At 38.2% G+C, this 16194-nt stretch overlaps 1 protein-coding gene across 1 annotated transcript; it reads left to right on the top strand.

The window, feature by feature from the left end:
• The first annotated feature begins 519 nt into the window (after positions 1-519).
• LOC134528490 (uncharacterized) lies at positions 520-14708 on the top strand. Its single transcript, XM_063362147.1, has 3 exons — positions 520-573; positions 10713-10885; positions 12521-14708. The coding sequence occupies exons 1-3, from the start codon at positions 556-558 to the stop codon at positions 12753-12755; spliced, it is 426 nt and encodes a 141-aa protein (XP_063218217.1). The 5' UTR covers positions 520-555; the 3' UTR covers positions 12756-14708.
• The last annotated feature ends 1486 nt before the right edge of the window (positions 14709-16194 follow it).

The raw sequence follows: 16194 nt of genomic DNA, 5'->3' as shown, positions 1-16194 counted from the left end.
ACATTTTTCTACCTTGCTTATAAGTCCTAAATTATAATGAATTAGTTAGCTAGTTCCAGAAGTGATTTGGGTGTTCTTGGCTAGAATAAATCTCGGTCGTGGGAATGTAAAACGATGAAAACTAATGAAAACATGTCTTGTCGATCGTGCACCCTTCTCCAGAGAGTTTCCGACTACGCACAGAAAATTAATTAATAACTTTCCGCAAAGGAAACCGCTGTGTGTAGACTTCAGGGCAATCTGCGACTTCGCTGGACGAAACCGTATCATTTGGCGAGCTTGGTTTAACGAGGGGTAATTGGCGGCCTTGCAGAGCGAAGATGCGAGCTCGCGTTGAAAATTCAAGGACGTCCGCGGAAGAAAAGGAAACCGGTGTGGCCGGCGGGACCCGTGGGTGTATTGTCCCGTCGCTGGTAGAGAGGGTGGTTGGGGAGGGGGAAAGTGAAAGAACATTACGAGGCGTTCCTTCTCCACCCTGGAGCTTATAAGAGTTCGCCGGCGGACGTGCGAGCGGTCCAGAAAAAAGCCGAGACGCGGTGCGAGCTGAGGTCGACCATGGCGGCCGTGTTCAAGGTAAGGGCGCGTGAGGCTCCACTTGCCGCGTCGGTCTTCTCCCGGTCGATCTCTCGCGTCGCCGTCGTCGTGTGACGGTCTGCGCACGTCACATCTGCCGACGCGAACACGGGAAAAAAAAAATTGGTTGTCTGTAAAGTCGGTTTACGGACGATAGTCTAACGTGACAACGTCATAACAAAACATTGATGAAATGATTGCATAATTTATGAATAAAATTGAATCATTTTTATTGAATTATCACTATTTTGTATGGAGACATAGAATGAGTGAAATGAAATCTACAATTTAATTGATAAATTGACTTTTATTTGCACTCATTAATTCGAATATGTTCACTACTTTAACGAAGAGATTATTTTAACTATAACTTTTATACATGGTTGCTATTTAACTTCTTCCAATCTGTGTTATTCTGTTAAGGACAGGACGATGATAGGAAAAGTAGGAAACGAATGGGAGTGTTTCAAGTTTAATGTGCCTCGAAAAAGTCAAATTGATGGTTGTTCCAATCGAGTGGAAGAGAGATAGATACGGCGCAAGCGTACAATGAGCGTAACGGGACACAGCGTAACGGGACACTTTTTCGTGCGTGCAGCCGGCGTTCATCGATTTATTAGACGTCACGTCAAAAATGAGTGTAAGCAACGGGATGTGCGTCGGCCCACGTGAATCACACACGCCAGGTCGGAAGCGCCAACAGTTAAATACGCGCTGACGTCGTAAGGCGGGGCAGGATGAGATGTTCATAATAGCGACATAATTTAGCATTGAAACGGCGCCCGTTTCCGAATAATTTGCAAGGATTCTCATAGAATCGTCGATTTATCCTTTCGTAAAATACGAGTCATGCGTCCTTACGGCCTTTGAAACTGTTGGTACTAATTTATTTTAGTAAAAAATGTAATAATAGTCTGTAGCTTACCCAGGAAACATTTATTACTCTCTTTTAGAGTATCTATCACTGCAAATTTATTAACGTGAGCGTGAAAAATTTTTGAAAATTGCTTGGGAAATTTACAGTAAAAAATTAGCAAACGCAAACAAATGACTGCTGAAACAGTATTTAATTGTCGCTACCACACCATGTTGTGGTAGCGTCGAAAGTATTCGGATAATTTTTCACTACAAGTTTTTTTAAAAATTGTGTGCTTGAAATTAAGGGTCACTTGGTTAAAGCTGCTTCGGTTACGTCAACCTTAGTAGGCTATGTAGCATTTTTTGTAGCCTTTTTTTCATCCTATGAAAATTTCGTTTAATGGTGCGCGCGCATTTTAAAATTTCACTCACAATGTTTTTTTTCATAACGCACCTAAAGAAGTATAACTTCAAAAATCTTCTTATGTGTTATTTCCTAAGATAATATAATGTATTTATAATAATTAACTGAACCGATTTATAGTTAAATATATTTTTTTAATGTACTTATATTCAACCTATTTTTATGAAACCATACTTTGTTCAAATATTGACAAAAATTACAGCGCTACCTTGTTTTTAGGTGTTTATATGATTAATAACAAATCTCTTTCACTTATAAAAAAAGCAGTCCAATCCCACGTTACACAGAACTTGTAAAAGGATTTGATGCATGCAGTTCCTTCTGCTCCTGCAGTGATCTATCGCGGCCGTGCGTGGGAAACGTGGCATTCTCCAGGCACTTTCCACATATATCGCTCAGTTTCAACAACCGCCCTGTTCGTGTGGCGAGTGACTTGAATACAGAATGCTGCCACTCCGTTCGCCTGGCATCGCACTGAACACGTTCCAGGGAGAATTTTTCACTTGAGTTTGTCGCTTTGTAAATACTTTCTCATATCTTCGTGTCATTACAAACATTTGCATATCATTTATATTTTAAATCATAGTTAATATAAAAAAAATATTTTTTTTCATTTAATTTAGCTGTCACCCTCTGTTCTTTTATTGTTTGACAACATTTTGAAAAATATTATTCTAAATTACTACTTGGACCAAAACCAACACATAAATGTGACTCATACATTAATAAATACTTTTACTGTTCTTGTTAATAATTGACTAACCCAGACTTTTCCATAACTTGTGGTAAAAAAAAAGTAATGGTTTGCCGTTATAATTTGCAAACAGCAAATAATTTCCAACTGTGTTATAATTATCTAAAATAAAAAGTACTTATTTGTGTTATTCACTCGCTTTAACTACCTTTCGTTGAATACAAAAAAGGCAAAACTAAAAAAAAGCGTCCACCAATATTAAACGAGTAGCTACTGGTTTACATCATCAGTGCACTTTTTGATTAGTCCTACATTTAGAATATACAAGAAAATAACTATTTGAAAAAAAAAATTACTTTAAATTATTGAAAAGTAAATGTGCCGGCAATATTTTCATTGCACATATAGGATAAAACCGAAAAAAAAAAACTTTCACGTCTCTTATAACCTATTTCATTTGCTCGATGTGATTATTATTTTGGCTAAATTATTTAAGTTGTTAGCATTGCATGTCCGAAAATAATTGCGAATTATGATTGCGTTATTAAACAACGTACAGTTTGTAACTGCAGGAAAGAATACTTTGAAAATATCGCACAACCAGCAAAATTATAGTCATGATTATAAAGTAAGATACGAATGTATACACATACTTTAAACCCACTTATAATTTGTTTTATGTGAAACATAAATATAGGCTCCCTGTTGAAAAACTGGCAGAAAATGAAATACCAACACCAGTAAGACATTAGTTTAGAGGAATGCATTTGAGGATAAGCTACTGGCTAGGCAACATATGTATTTGATTGAAGTTTCCAGGCCACAGTTTCAAGTATGCGCGAGAAAACATGTAACATGGTTGAACATTAATTACCGCTGTAATCACCACGATTTTGAATGCAAGCATGCAAACGTGTCGTACAGGAGCCGTGTGTCATTTTGTTGGATGGAGTTCCAAGCCTGTTGCACTTGGTCAGTCAGATCAGCAACGGTTAGTGCTGGCATTGGATGGCACTGGATGTGACTTCCCATGATATCCCACACGTGCGTAAGGACTGGTTATCTCGCAGTCCAAGACAACTGGTCGACACTCTATAGAACACGTTGGGTGACGGCAGCGTTAATGTGACGAGTGTTATCCAGTTGAAAAACCCTCCCTTGAATACCGCTACCGGATGGCAGCCCGACTGGTTCACTCACCACTCTGATGTACGAAGACGCTCTCAACGCTCTTGGGATAATGACAAGAGTGCTCCTGCTGTCAAAGGAAATCGCTACCCAAGACCATGACTCCTGGTGTAGGTCCAGTGCGTCGGCACCGCTGAGATCTTGGTTACAAGCGCTCATCTGGCCTCTTTCTTACCAACGTAAGGTCAAGACAGAAGTGGCTCTCGTCTGAGAACATAACAGACCTCCACTCCGCCCTCCAATAAGCTCTAGACTGGCATGAGGTGCCAACTGAAGCTCTAATGGCCGCTGCAGATGCAGTACGATCCACCACAGCAATGCGACGAATACGGCGATCTTTCACTCATCATGAGGCCGGACACCCGGTCTCATCGAGACAGTGCCTTCCCGCGTCCATTGTTGCCAACACCGATGCACTGGGGATATTAACCTGCCAAGTCTCTCTTCAGCATTGCCTGAGGAATAACATCCACCTTCTCGTAGTCCCATTTACACGGCCTCGTTCAAACTCAGTTAGCTGCTGATGCTGCCTTCTTCGTCTCCTTAAAGGCATGTCTGACTCCCAACTACCTCATAACGTCAGCACCGGACGATGAATAACGCTCACGAAGTGTACAGGGTATATTTAAAGTAAATTTCTTTGCGAGGACATAGTTATGCTACTAGTACCAGTCTTAGTCGACTAAAGCGTAAGTTTGAATAGGCGTCATCTTTCACATGTGCAAACACGCCTGCCCTTACAACCCCTTCTTGCCTCGTTCCGGGCATTTTTAAGGGACATGACGTATAGTCGAGCAATCAATCTTTTTCACAGACATAGACTCAACAAGAAGTCAATAGGCAGTTGACTAACCCAGCAACCAAAGAATACGATCTCTATGAAAGCATGCGTTTGCAGGACCAAGTACAAAAAGTTAAAACAATGATGTCGCAAAAAAAAGACATCGTTTAGAGTTATGTCATGTTTGCTCTCACATTGTTTACGTTTGGAATATTTAACAGGTGCAGCGAAGATTAACGTGTCAAATGTTTATGAACCGTAAGCTAATTATTAGCCAAAGCTGTCTCGACAAAATTAATTCATTGTAAAATCTGGTAAACTGATCACCAATGGAACTAAACGTTCTTTAATTAAATTGCAGGACTTGTGGACTGTATTGCCTTTCAAGGTTTTGCCGACTTATGTGTTCTCAAGATACGTGCGTAAAATGCAGAGATAAACATCGTTTATGCGGATACTTCTACGAGACATATTTATTATCAACAAATTTCTCAAAGATAACTCGGAAAAACTTGTTAGAATACACTGCATGAAGGGATTACACCTGCAGGGACTTGCGAAGGATAACAAGATGGACATCATGTTGTATTTCTCGGCGTGCTTACCATAGAAACGTTGTCTACACTGGTTCTGTCCAAGCAGGATGGAAAAAAAAATGAATTGATGTTTTAATTCATTTTCAACGCTTCTAATGAAAATCTTTGATTACAATCGAGTATCAAACGACAATGATCTTGGTTAGCAGTCAAAGGCTGAAGGCCCAGTTTCAGCAATCACATAGCGTTCCTGGCCGCTTTGTGCATGTGATGGTCCCAAAGGAATTTTGAATCATTCACGTGGCGAGGAATCGAATAAAAAGAGACCCCCCAGGAATGGGGGCGGATCTTGTCTTTCTTCCCGACGCGATTCTGGCGGGCGTGGAGTAGGCCAGCGTGGGTGGCCTTCGTGATCTGCCTTCCAGGGAGATAGTGGATGCTGGCGAGTGGTTTTCTGAAGAGGGTGGAGGGGGAAGGGGTGGGATGAGGAGGGGCCAAGTCTCGACGACAGCCGGTGGACGATGGAACTTCCCCCCCCTCCCCACACAAAGGTCACTGCTCCGGAAGCCTACAGTCGGCCTCGCCCCCCGGACTTTCTACGGCACACGGGTGTGCCGTCTCTCTTTCCTCCGGGGGTCCATCGTTCTCGTTCTGGCCCGAGCACTCTCGCTCTCCGCCGAGCACGGCTCCTGTTCTCTCTCCTCCTTCACGGCCCTGCTGTCGAGGACACCTGCCGGGCGGAGAACACTCCCGCGACGCACTCTGCCGGCCGACGAGGATCACCGGCTCGGTTCCGACGACACGATGTCACGTGCTAAGGGGAAAACGAACCCCAGCACTCGCTCGTGACGTGCAAACATCTGACCTCGGTAAAGAGCGAACTCGTGTGTTCTCACGGCGTTCATGTTTCAAATGAACTTACAACACGGAACTCACACAAAATTTAAAAAATAATTCTCATCGTGATAAACACACTTACATACTGCTCAATAATTTTTTTTTTTCAAGTACATATCAAAATTTTTAGACGCAAATCACACACTTACTTTCTGCTCCCGCCGCTAGAATTCGCTGCCTGAATCGTAACTGTTGTTTGCCACCATCACCCGCGGATGGCAACTTTAAGACACTGCTCCGATGAGGGCAAAAAATACTTGAAAATATCCTAAAAGCCGGCTTTGAGCCTGATGTTCGACAAGGAATTTTATTAAAATACTGTCCGTCTTGTTAAAATTCAGCAAACAGTTAATTCTTTTAAGTTTCCGCACATTTTATAAGTTACAATTCCATGGCATTCCTAAAATACTAACCTCAACAATTTGAAAACACATAGGCCTATAATAACATCAAGTATATGTTTGTGTATTGGTTTTTGCTTGATCGACGTAAATCAGTCTGAAAATAATTACTTTAAAAAAAATTAAACTTATTGAGCTGATTCAATATTATTATATTATATTATAATATTATTAAAAAGGAAAAACAAAATTATACAGTAACGAGATCCGAACCAAGTCCCTTTTGGTAACAAGCGTGGGCTTTATCGATTATATTTAGCCAAATGTGAATTTATTAGGAGAATATGACGTATTATAATGATTGTAGTGCCAGCTCTCTTAAGTGTTTTAAAACTTCATATTATTATTCTATTGGCAAACCAATACGTTTGGTTTGTCCCCTATTTATTAAGATTAAACTATCTTTATACTGGTTTATGTTGCCACACGGAGGTCCGCCATATTTGTCTCACATTTTCGCCCATCGACTTCCGTTACGTTTTCACGATATTACTCCTGCCAAGTCTCGAGTACCGAGAGCCAAGAGGTTTACACTACAGCAACGTAATTCGGTATCCACTGTAGCATTGGAGGTCCTAAAAAAATATGTCCCAAACCGTGCGATATTTAACACTATATTTACCATTTTCCTTCTGTGTCTTTTTGCGTGCAAGTAGCGCTGCGTCCAAATATGGGATAAACATACAGATTAATCATTAAACTTTCTGAAATAAATTTGATATTATTTGAAACATTTTAAATCTAACACTGCGAGCTTATAAGTTCAGTTAAATTAAGAGGGTGAAGCTGATGATTCGTGTTAGCCTTAACTCGATGTCGTGAGCACAGGTAAAGTCATGGTGTTGATAGCTGTCACGTCCCTATGCTTGCCGAGGCAGGATGATTCTGCTATGGTTCCCATTGCCTTCCGCGGGATGAAGTTCAAATTGACATCACAAACACCCAGGCTGACACCAGGGAGAGGGTTTTAAAAATATCCTCCCCACCTCTGAATATAACCCGGAACCCTTGGCACACCATCCAGAGACGCTGGCCACTAGAACAAGTAACATTAAAATTTTGGCACATTTTATAGTTTGATCGTGAAATGTTTTATTATGTGATCTTTGAATAATGTGGATATCGTTGGTTTGCTAAAGAGTTTTTATTTTTTGATGTACAATTTTATTGGAATTTATTTTACTGAAAATACATCTCTGACTAGGTTTGTTGAAAAAATATAATATTATTATGTGTTTATAATAAGTTTTACTTGAACAAAATCTCAAAATATTCACAGTACTCTTGTAAATTGCGCATCGTAATAACCAAACGTTGCGAAAAAGCTGATATCTTATGGATAATTATTTTCCCGAAAAACACCTTAGAAAACATTTAAAAAAATATCTGCAACAGCAAGAAAAAGCGGAAAATGTGTTGCGAAATGAAATAAATCTGCTTATTACTGATTCCATTTTGATAATATAGTAACGGTATTAAACCATTATGCTAATCTGAAATTAACTAAGAAGTTTAAGACTTCACATTGCCGTTTATAAAAGCGAAAGCAAGAATTATTAAGCTATCGAATTTTTTTTAACGGTGCTGGTAAAAAGCCTCCCTTCATTTCCTGTAATGTTTGAGAGATCGCGCCACGGATACTGATATGAAGACGAAAGTTTGACTGGAAGATGAGAGGCCGAGCGAAAGTAAATTTCTACAAGAGAAAACTGGAGTTTCTATATCAAACTATACACTCGGCGATAGATAAATCAAGCAAACTTCCCCACACTTGACAGCAAACCAATGGGAAAGAATTCGTGTTCATCTGCGTGCAGCATCAAACGAGTGATGTTTTTTTTCCTTCCTTATCCGCGTGAGAGCATCACGTTTCTAATTTAGGTTACCGATTCAAATACTACCATCTGCAGCGAGTTTCCCACGGAGTAATGCATCACTGCTTCTGAAACATCACGTACGACCACAAGATGAAGCGAGAATGTGATTCACACAACCCTCTCAACGGCTTCTTTTTTCTTTATCAAGCGAAGCGAGAGTACATCGGAAAAGTTATTTATTGTTCGTATCATACAGAACACTGACCATTTTCGAATGAAGAGTTACAAATACGGATGAGCTAATTAATACCTCAAATCCCGCCACATTCTTAGTATTCGAAGTACTCGATATTCGAGTAAAATGATTCGTAAAAAAATATATATTGGGATAAAGTAAATTAAAAATTCAACACTGATAACCTCTGAAGTTTTTTTCTCCAGCATACCTATCATGTTAGCATTCCTCGAAATATCGTACCTTTAAAATCTAATATATATATATATATATATATATATATATAATTACAATATGTTTTGATTCTGGAAACTTAGTTCGTGAAACAGCCATGTTTCAACACTAGCCTATCCAACTAATATTATAAATGCGAAAGTGTGTTTGTTGTTTGTTGGTTTGTTCTTTCACACAGCAGCGGAGCAACGGATCGATTTTTTTTGCATAAAGACAGTTTATGGGTCGGAGAGTGAGTGACATGGGCTACTTCAGCAATTATTATGCGTACCAAGCTTTCAATTAATAAAATTGGTGTCGATAGTTTGATAAGCAGTTTTTTTGCTTAAAGATTAGAAATAAGCAATTTGTTGCGGTTTAAAGTATTAATTTGGGGCGGAATTTTCGATTCATCTGATTTGTGAAGGTCTTGTTCAAAATATCAAATTTACTACGACTTTTTTGATTGAGCTGATTTAATGCCTTCCAAGTTTAAAATAACCAAGTTGGCGTGGATTGTTCGAATAAGTTGATTTTTCTGTTGTTTTTTTATCCCGTAAAAATGAACGGTTCCTGTGGGATAGATCTTTGTGCTAAAATGGCTGAACGGATTTTGCTATTGCATTTTTGAGGCTTTTATTTTTATCCATGGTAACGGGTTTTTGTATTGTTGGTACCTCCGTCTCCATGGCAACGGCCATTGCATCAGGTGCTCGCGGTTCGGGCTGGATTTTGTCCTGTGGGAGCGTAAAACATCATAATTTTAGGTTTTTCAAGTACATGTCGTGTCATACAGAATTGAAACTCGGCAGTGATGTTCCTTATATTACATAGCCATCAACTGAGACCGACGTTTTTTTCGAAAATCATCTCCCAAGAGTGGTTTAGCCCAGGCAACGCTGGGTACTTGAGCTAGTATCTGGAACGTTTTTTATTTTTATTTTTGACACTTAACACCTACATTTGGTTTTGAAGGGTATATTCGAGGTACTCTCTATTATTCAAATTCGAGATTCGGATTCGAGAAAATTGGGATTAGACACATCACTAGTTGCACACGATGTGTATCGTACGAAGATATCATGCTTCGACGTCTAAGTAAATTATTCAGTGAAATAACTGACAGTTTCGTTTAATTTTACTAGTACTTACTTGAAAACTATAAACCAGAGCGCTGATTGAAAAATTCAGTTTCATTTCCCACTGCAACTTTCAGAAGCTATAGACGGCACGAAAGTCAACAAGGACCCCGCAATATTGAACGCATTGAAATGAAACGCGCTGCCCATAATACACACGGACGTGTCCTACGTTCCAAATACCCTTGTGCTTCGCGGCAGACAGTCGGGACCAAGCACAGCAGGCAAGCGACTCTCGGCGGTTCACAAAGAAGACTGCGGTGCTCGAACCGGACGTAATCACAAAATGGAGTTCGTTAATCTCCGCCGCGACAAAGACCACGGAAATTAATAACAGACTTTGGGGAAGGGGATCTGTAAGAGAATGTAGCAACCAGTGAATTGTGGAGAATGTCTCTTGCTCAGAAAGTCCTTAACTTATTCTTAGCTATACTTAAGAAACTTTCCGCTCAGAAAGAGTTTTAATTTAAAAATAAAATTATTTCAAAATTTAGTTACATTTTAAATTTCATCAAATATTATAATTTTTAAAGCTTAAATTTAAATAAAGGTAAAGCATTTGTATTATTAAAGTGTATGAATTACATAGCAATTTCTGATTAATTCATTGAGCTTGAAGACATGACAGTTCATTCGAATACTGTGTGAAGCAAATTAATATAGGCCCTACTACTTTATATTGTAATATATTCATATATATGTGCTTACAAATAAGTGTAGTTACTTGCATTGATAGTTGTTTGGTTTTTTGTAAATAGTTTATCGTGGTTAAATTTTTCTAAATATTTTTCTGTGAAATATGTCTAAGTTGTAATTATTTGAAAACAATAACTTCTAGAAATTTTTGAATAAAAATTATTTGTAGCTAGGATTAATTTCTTACGCACACGTAAGAAATTTACCTTCTTTAAAAATCGGTTTTTGTTTTGTTTTAGCTATATGTTGTATCTTTTCAGGACCAATTCGTTGGACTGATCGTCTCTAGTGTTTTGTTCTTCATGAACGTCTCATCTATGACGACGAAAAGTAGCAAACCGTACTCGGCTTCCTTCAAAAGTGGAGGTCTTCGCCTTTTCAAGCCCGGCAGGAGTCCTGTGACGATTCTCATCCCAGTCAAGCGACTTGACAGGTAACTTAAATACTCTTACATATTTTTGTTTCATGATTTCTTCAAAATAAAATGAAAGTTTCTTATGGATTTAAATAGCGGCGTTGCTTGTTCAAAATGTATATCATAGAGACCCATCAAGAACTGACAAAGAGATGAATACGTAAACTCACTGAAGAACAAGCCAAATTCAGCCGGTGTTAAAAGTCAAAAGCATGGATAGCACTAAGAATTCCGAGTAAGAAATACGTCAGAAAAATATCAGAGCACAGACGAACACAGAGGGTTGTAATTTTTTTAATGAGTTAAAAACTATGATATACACAATGAAACAACAATTTCAACGTGAAAGTATTAAATTTCATTGATTATCAATGGTAAAGTTCGCTATCAAAACATTAATAATTAAAAAAATAAGGCCAATAAGTTAGTGTTGAAAAACTTATATTGTGCTCACATTTTTATTGCTAAGAATGTTTTCAAATGTGTTTCTAAAACTTCCTGCATTTCAGTAATAACATTTGTTCAAGTTAATCTTTACAATTACTATACGATATTGTTTATATCTAGCCACCACTCTTGCATCTAGTAGACCTATTGCTTTTTTATTTTTATAATACATATAAATTGGGGATGATATAAAATATATTCTGATTTTAATAATAATTTTTTAAAAAACTTGGTTTTGTGTTGCACTTTTTAACAGATATTTTTTATTGTTTTTAATTTTATTAATTTGGAACATATTAGCTATTCTAATGATACGTTTGTTTGAGGCTTACTTATCATTGATGATTTGCTTGGTGGTATAAATTTATGAACTCAATTAACACTGTTTTTTTGCAAATTAGTATTCACATTGTTTTTCTCCTTGGAAATTAAAACTAGTTTCTTCTAGAGCCACTGTAACATCTTAGTGTCTAAACACATGCCCTTGATATTAAAAATTTACATTGCTTTACTTACACTAAGACCTTTACCTCATTTTCATAAAGAATAAGATGGAAATTGTTCTTTCATATGTGTATCCAAAATGTGTAACGCCGTATTTTGACTCCCGGGTCTTATGCTTCGTTCTAAAAAAAAGGTTAACACATACATGGATAAAAGAACATTGTACCAAGAATATAATCTGAGATCTATGTCCAAATAAGTAAACTCAGTAGCCGACAACTGATGAAGATAGCCGTAAATTTACGAAGATCCCTGGATAATTTTTAACCAGCCTTCTTAAATTTTGAAGTTGAAATATTTTGACGTGACAACGTTTAATAAATCGATGAACGCCGGCTGCACGCGCGATAAAGAGTCCCGTTACGCTGTGTCCCGTTACGCTCATTGTACGCTTTCGCCGTATCTATCGCTCTTCCACTCGATTGGAACAACCATCGATTTGACTTTTTCGAGGCACATTAAACTTGAAACACTCCCATTATAGTGATAATTCAATAAAAATGATACAATTTTATTCATAAAAGTATGGAATCATTTCATCAATGTTTTGTTATGACGTTGTCACGTTAAACTATCGTCCGCAAACCCACTTTACAGACAACAAATTTTTTAAAATAGTGTGGGGTTCTTGTCGTATGCTTCCGAACCAACTGTGCCGTGAAGACCCCAGTCGTTCCAGAAGGCGTGTTCCGCGTGTTTAAGCGACGAGGCAGCCGCCGACGAGGCCAGGAACTCCACGTCGGACGGTCGGTCGGCGAGGTCGCCGCTGGTCATCAGGCTGCTGGAGGAACAGGAGCCGCAGCAGCCGCCCCCGCCGCGGTACACGCAGGCCATCTTCCCGGCCCCGGAGGACGCGATCCACCGCGACGAGCAGCCGGCGGGAGACCCGGCGGAGCAGCTTCTGCAGGTTCAAACACGCGCCACACGCAGACTATAGCTGCCGGACAGCCCCCCACGACCTTTGCGCGAAAAACCTGGCCGGTCCGACACATGGGAGACCACGTGTCCGGTGTGAGCGATGGAGGTGCTTAGTCTGCTTCCTATACCTCCATGGTACGACCAATGTTTAATACACGTGGAAACATTGTGACAACAAAAATAACTATCTTACATCCTAGAAAAAAATAATTGTTTGAAGATTATACAGATTTATGAAGAGGAAATAAAACTATAACACTTAAAATTTCTTAAAAATATGTTTTTATTTTGACAGTTTAAAATGATTTAAGGAATTATGTATAACATAATCCTGTAGTCACACCTCTTACCGTCACATTATCACCTGTGTTGTTAGTATAGGGCTGTACGGTATTAGTCTCTAGTGTATTTGCTATAGTTTGCGGGGGGTGCACGCCGATAGGAGGAAAGGTTTTTTTTGTGGGGGGAAGGGGTATTTTCCAATCCCCCTGCCACGAAATCCTATATCCGTGGCATCCGAGAGGCTGTTCCTTCCGGTATTCAGTTTAAGAGGCATTGCCTGTGGCCTTAAGTGGGGCAATTCCGTGTTAGGTCCAGAGCTAACAGACCGTTCAAGCCCGCAAGTGCAATGAAAAATTCACACTGTAAAAATATATATATAATTTTACAACGAAAATCCTTGGAAACTCAGTAGCCAACGATGTCACTTGTAAAACTACAAGGCAGAGATTCGTAAAATTACCCATGGCACAAAGCTCTGCCTAGCAGTTTTACATGTGATATCGTTGTTAACTGAGTTATCAAGGATTTTCCTTGTAATAGTAGAAACATTGTTTTACAGTGAAGGCAATTGTGCGGGATGTCCCGGTTTTTGGTGCCGGGAGTCCCGGTGAGGTACCCTGTACCGTCCAAGGGTCGCATGGTTAGGGTTCGCACTGGCAGTTGGTAGATCTGATTCTATTGGAGTACGTTTGAAGGGGCTCCCCTTCTCTGTCCTTGAAAGGCGAATGGGGTGAGCGGCGATACAGCTCTGACAGTATCATGGACAGCTGGTAGAGACTGGATACGTCCTGCCCGGATCACGGGTTCTCTGGCCTTTCTGAAAAGAATAACCAAATCATGTTTTCTCATTTTGCTTATAATACGGAACTTGGAGATAAAATTTAACGTAAGATTTTTTTTTTAACCATGCCAAGTGTAGTGCATATATTTATACAAGCAAAATTGTGTTTTCAACTACATATCTTGACGCGAATCACACATAGTTTCCGCACCCGCCGCTAAGATTCGTTGCCGGAGCATCTACGTCGACGATTGAATCATTCGTTTTACATAGCGAAAGGTTAAACTATATAATGAAACGACTGCAATAAAAGCGAAAATGACTTGAAAAAAATACTAAGCCCAGACTTTATTAAAATACTTTCCATCTTGTTAAAATTTATTAAACATTTGGTCTTATAAGGTTTCCCATTGGCTTTTTGTGAACTTTGATTCGCGCCATCCGCCATAGATGGCAGCACCATGGGTACACATTTACGTACCATGTGACTTGCGTTATATTCACTAAAATACTCCTACTGAAAGCCGTACACCGAGAGCTAAGATGTTACACTTCATAAACAGAGATGTGATATACTTAGATAAGCGCCATGTGATATACTTAGGTTGGGGTTTCTTCTGAGTCAATCACAGGTTAGCTGAAGGTTTTTAGGCGGATTGGTTGACAAAGATGCAGGGGTGGGATACCTCAGCTTCTCGTTGTAGCTTTTCTCCGAACACCACCGAGTCCTGATGAAATGCCGTGTCCATTCGCGATGGCTTAGAAACCCACGCCAAAACGGTCCTGCCTCGCCAGAGGAGTAATTTCGGTCCGGCAGGAATGCGTGCGTGTAATTAATACGCAAAAGGATACATTATTCACTGCCTCAAAATCCTTTTAAAAATATAATATCTTAAACACAAAAAAAAAGAATTAGAAAGCAAACAGCGAGAAAAGTGGGTATATTTCGCCTCCCACTCCACTTGAAAAGAAATTCCGCTTAAGTTCCTGATCGTTTGTAAAAAAAACTGGTCAAAGGCCTAATAGTGCACAATAAATAGTGAATAAGTTGAGAGAAGCTTTTAAGATAAACATATTTTATTTCAATACAAATTTAAAAAGACTTTTTCATTGCCTCTCACGAGTCAACCAAAATAAAAGGTTGCGTGACCTTATGTACGCGCGTTAGAAGTTATACTTTCTAGGCGTAATAAAAATGTATCATTATTCTGCGTGGAAAAAAATAATATAAATAAAATAATAAAATTACTGGATTGAAATTGTAGATACGGTTGGTAAAGTATAGAATCAATTAAATTAAAAAATTAAAATAATACTCAGTATTTAATCTAAAATATAATGACCCACTGGCTGACGCTGTAAAGCTCTACTAAATCAGTTTTCATGGGCTTACAGTGTAACATTTTCATTGCTATTTGCTAACTGGTTCACCCCAGAATTGCTGCAGAGTCCGTGACGCAAATATAAAATCAATGCGGTCAAAGCGTAATATTTTCACGAGGCCAATAGTTTCGGCATTTTTCAGTGATAAATTAGCGAGCCGTGGCAGTATGGTTGCCATCCTGGCGTAGGCTATAATGAATCGAATCCACAACCAAGAAGATTATTTAATGTCCAGAGACAATAAAAACGCAATATAGTTGTCCATTCATTGTAAAAATTTATTCTCATATTTTTTCATAACGCGCCTAAAAGTATAAAATAACCTTACTTAAATAAGTTTTTCAAGAGGGTCTTTTTTTAAAAACAATTTTTCGTCCAATATTTTTTATCATTTCAAACATATAGGCCTATATGATAAAAATTTCATTTCCACAATATTAAAATGAAAATAATATTTAATCGCTATTTCGTATATACTAAATTTAATTGTTTGTTATATTCATACTTTATCAACGGGAGTCTTAGGTGGCTTACAACAAACTAGTATTAATTTAATTACGTGTATAAAATAGTTTTTTGTCATTTAGTTAAAAATGGAGATAAATGTTTATTAATAATTAAAATAAAAAATATATTATAAAATTTGATTCTAATTTATTAGTTTTAAATATTTATTAAATAATGCGTAATCATTTATTATTTATAATGGAAATAAATTATTCATATGGAAACATAACCTCAATTATATATGTAAACGTTATAATTACTCTTGGAATAGTTTATAAATACGATTTTCTGTCACTAATATTCACCATAAATTAATGTTTTAATTATATGAATTATTAAAGGTATTCAATATCAATCACTATATTTTATGGTTTATAAGCACATATATAATTTTTATTTATATGCAGCCTTTCTCATCCTGTACATTTTAGTTACATGTTGCACGCGCATCGTAAAAATTTGTTGCTCATATTTTTTTTCATAACGCGCCTAAAGAAGTATAACA

The sequence above is a fragment of the Bacillus rossius genome, chromosome 1 (genome assembly GCF_032445375.1).
Source record: "Bacillus rossius redtenbacheri isolate Brsri chromosome 1, Brsri_v3, whole genome shotgun sequence".
Lineage (NCBI taxonomy): Eukaryota > Metazoa > Arthropoda > Insecta > Phasmatodea > Bacillidae > Bacillus > Bacillus rossius.
This window is presented reverse-complemented; position numbering and strand designations above follow the sequence as displayed.